General features: G+C 52.1%; 2 protein-coding genes across 2 annotated transcripts; both read left to right on the top strand.

The window, feature by feature from the left end:
• Positions 1-288: 288 nt before the first annotated feature.
• CHC_T00000979001 (hypothetical protein) lies at positions 289-1,517 on the top strand. The gene is made up of 3 exons (XM_005718204.1): positions 289-574; positions 993-1,125; positions 1,211-1,517. Exons 1-3 carry the CDS (start codon positions 289-291, stop codon positions 1,515-1,517), a joined length of 726 nt encoding a protein of 241 aa, XP_005718261.1.
• An 8-nt stretch (positions 1,518-1,525) lies between these two features.
• CHC_T00000978001 (hypothetical protein) lies at positions 1,526-1,792 on the top strand. The gene has a single exon (XM_005718203.1). The coding sequence runs from the start codon at positions 1,526-1,528 to the stop codon at positions 1,790-1,792; it is 267 nt and encodes an 88-aa protein (XP_005718260.1).
• The last annotated feature ends 2,423 nt before the right edge of the window (positions 1,793-4,215 follow it).

Below are 4,215 nucleotides of genomic sequence, written 5' to 3'. Positions count from 1 at the left end.
TTCCCGATAATTCCTAACTACACTTTTGCCATATCCAGGTAGCGTGTTTGTTGTCAAGTTCTGGCATTTAGGTGTGCCCGTTTACATAAAACTCTGAATTAATGTCAAATAATAATCACAATCAAAAGCAAATGGCCTGTACTGTAGTTGGAAAGAATTCTCTGAGAATCTGCACAGATCAGAGCTCTCTTTCTTTCGCACTACGACGCGCGAGAGAGCAGTGTGCGATAGCGATAATTAAACACTGCATTTTTTTTACGAAAAAATGCTGAGAAAAGGTTATAGCAAATGATATTCCTTGGATTGTGCATTTACTCCTCTCCCTTCCGACTCTGTACAGTACAAAAGTATCGATCCCTGGGAAGTCGCCCCAACGTCACGGCATCCGTTCCTTCAACCGCTGAATTACAGGGAGGCACTGGCTATTCTCGTGCAATGCGTTCCGGCGCGCTGCGCAATCCCCAAATCACCCAGCAGCGACGCCCAGCGCCTCTCTGGCAGCAGTTAGCTCTAGGCGGTTCGTCATGCGGCCTTGCTACATCTGTTACGCACCCGATTGATACTATCAAGCTCCGTCTCCAACTCTAGGGCTCCTTCTCTACGGAGCCTGCTGCACGCTTCACCGGCTTCTTCTCGGGTTTGGCCACCATCACCCGCGACGAGGGCTTCTTCTCGCTGTACAAAGGCCTCTCTCCCGCTATTCTTCGCGCCGCTACGTACAGTGCCACACGGCTCTGTCTATACGGACCGCTGTGATCTGCTTTTACGCAGACCGCAGGATTGTCGGAGCCCAATTTCCCTGTCAAGGTTTTCGCTGCGGTGTGTTCTGGCGCTACGGGTGAGTGATGCGCTTCTAATCCATGTTTTTAATGGGGTACCGTGCGTGCCTGATGGCTTTTTGCGGACTGATTCTGTTCTTGTCGTCAAGGTGCGGTGGTTGGCAACCCGTGCGAACTGATCAAGGTTCGCATGCAACAGGGAGGGATTCACAGATAGAAACGTGTTCCACAGTATATATCGTATCGCGAAGGACGATGGCGTCGCGTCGCTGTGGATAGGGACTGGACCCGCCGCAATGCCCGCAGCACTGCTCACATCGTCGCAGCTCGCAACGTACGACCAAAGGTACTTGCAAGCGCGACCACCATTCGCCATCAACGATGCTGTCTTGTGCTGACCAACTTTGTGATACCATATGAGCTCTCAACAGTAAGCACATGCTAAAGCGCGTGACGGGAATTCAGGAAGGCCTTCTTGCGCATTTCGGCGCCGCCATCACTGCGGAGCTGGTGACTATGACCGTATCGACGTCCGCCGATGTGGTCAAGTCGGTCGTGATGAGTTCTAAACCGCAGGTGGAGGTGCGAAAATGCGTGGAACATATTTATCGAAATGAAGGAGCCCTTGGTTTCATGCGGGGGTGGACGGCCAATTACGCACGACTCGGACCGCCTACGTTGCCCACAGTGATTGCCTATGAAAATTTGCGCACAGCGGTTGGCTGGAGCAGTTTGTGAACAAGGAGATGCCAAGGAGCCAACGCCGCCTCCATTTTTGTGTCGCGCTGATAGCGGGATTTTCCAGTCGTTCGCTTCCACTTCAGTGCTCTCTCTATGTATTCACGCCAATAACCATTGACGATTCTCGTCGTCGTCTTCCAACTCTCGAAAGAACTATATTTTCCCATCGGCAGCCACTCGGGGAGTTTCTCTGCGGCAATCGTAAACAACCTGAAGGCAAACCTCGCCTCTCCCGCACACTTCTGCCCTCGAATCCGATTGTAGAGATCTGAAACAGGGACGGTGTGATACGTAATGTATTGCTTCCGTACACCTCTGCGATTGAACACGGTGTGATACGTAACGTATTGCTTCCGTACACTTCTGCGATTGAACGCTCCTAGCCCCGTGCCTCGGGGCACAGTTGTAGTGGCGGAAATGTGATGGGGATGGGAGCATGGTGGAAAGCGAAAAAAGGATAGGGAGAGGTTGGGCAAGGGGCGAGTGTGGCAACGAAGATGGTACCAACCTGCTAACATCATCTTCGCAACACTGTGGCTTCCCTCTTCAAGGACAATTGTGAAGAGGCCTCGTAGTGGCCTCGAACGCCACTTACCTTCCCCCTCCACAGACAGCTCTCTGCCGCATGGAGGTAATCAATCGTACTGTACAGCGCTTCTTCTCGTTTCCAATCGGATGCGTCATGCCCAGCACTGTAAGACAGAGATGTCGCAGTGTCTGTTGAGAAGTACAGAAAAGGGGCGTGCCCCAGATATCGGACAAAAACCTCAATATTAAAAAGAAAAAGTACTTGTAATTGTCAAGCAATCACCATTTTTTATCTTTTGCGACGGGGACACTCTCAGCCTGTCGTTGACTGGGACTTCGCGAAAACAACCACGCACACAGAAGAGGCGTGAGATTAGCACGCGGACACTGCTGCACCCCAACCGAGCACTGAAGATCGGACATCCAAGCAAATTAAAAAAATGAAAAGTCAGCCTGTTTTGTATGCTGGGGCTGTTACACTCCTATACGTAGAAAGCCATGAGCAATCGATTGAGATATTTTTTAATTTCAACCACGTCGTTCTGATATACGGCGCACTGTCTGGCGCTGACGGACCACAAGGACAGACTGTCTGTATCACAGTCTGTCCACAGCAGTATTTAGAAGACGCGACGGCGACAACGAGAAAAACACCACCCCATGAGGATTACGATTCATCAAGTTATGGCCCGCTTCGCACAACTGCAAAACTCAACGACAGTCTGATTTCAAACTGGATTGCGCTACGCGCCGGAACGGACATCCCATCCTCACCCACACGACAAATCTGAACCGAATCCTCATCACCCCCTCCCCCCTGCACCCCGCAGCGCTCCTTTACGTCCCTCCCCACACCACCGCTAACCATCCCATCCTTACCATAGATCTCAAATACATCCCAAAACTTGACCGATCCAACTATGGACCATGGCTCTTCGCTCTCCGATCCGCAACGTACACTAACGAGGGTATCAAGAATGCTGATGGCAACCCACCGATCCCTGATGACAAAAGGAATCGCATGGACATGCACACCAAATACACGCTCATCAGCAAGATTATAGACACCATTCCGTCGGAAATAATCAATCTGCTCCTCATGTCCGACGAGCAGCCCACTCCGCACGACATTCTGCAAAAACTCAAGGCACACCTCGACACCACCAACGTCAGCGATCACCTATATTTCTAGCAATTCGCCAAAAAGTGCGAAATCGAGACAGGCCAGACTGTATACGAATACATTCAACGACACGAACACATTCGTGCGCAAATGATCGCAGAAAGATTGACCTACATCTCCAACCCGTCCACCACAGTAGACTTCATGGTCTAAGGTCTCAAAGCCAACCTCACCACCCAGACATTGGACTTCAGCTTCTAACCCTCCAACCTAATGACACCAAGGGCTTTGTACACAAATTCAACCGCACACAAAATTACCGCATTGCACTCCAACCTGTAGTATAACGACCGTCGCGCGTGCGGGGATGATATTAACTGTGCGGCCGTGCACGGAGCATACGTGGGCGGGTTTTCCCACGTGTAGGGAGCGCGCGGGTGTACCGACCGGTCGTGGCGTGGCGTACGTGTACAGCAGCACACGTGTTGTCCATGTGGTAGTCTACATGTGTTGCGCGTGCGCGTTAGCCCACGTGTCGTTCGTGCAGTGGTCTGTAAGCATCACGCGTTTACAGTAATGCACACGTGTAGTTGCAGCGTCCGTGCGGTAGTAGTAATTATGGCGCTAGTTTTTTAATTGTGTACAGTACCCGGCACGCACTGGGCGACAGGTGCTGTACTACTGTACTGGGACAGGTGTCCAAGACGTCCCTCTGAGGGGTTAAGACCTGACACCCGTCCCCACCAGTAAACTGGGGCAAGCTCGTCCCTGTCCTTTTCGCGCCTAATCTACGACCGTTCGGTATTTTATCCGCGCGCTGGCTTCTAACCCGTTACCGGTCGCTCCCCTTTACGCACCATGGGGCGACTGCGCGTAACCGGCCAGTGAGCCTCTCCCTTTTCACGAGTTCGCTCGTATCGGATCTATTCGCGCCGCGCGCCTGCGTCGCGTGCTCCCTCTGGTAAGCCTCCGTCTCTCACTGTAGTGCAATGTGCCTGTCAGGCCGGAACCAGGGTCCAAACGGTCCAGCGACAACACAACCAA

The sequence above is a fragment of the Chondrus crispus genome, genomic scaffold, assembly GCF_000350225.1.
Source record: "Chondrus crispus Stackhouse genomic scaffold, scaffold_383, whole genome shotgun sequence".
NCBI classification, from domain to species: Eukaryota; Rhodophyta; class Florideophyceae; order Gigartinales; family Gigartinaceae; genus Chondrus; species Chondrus crispus.
Note: the sequence above shows the minus strand (reverse complement) of the source record. Positions and strands in the feature narration are given on the sequence as shown.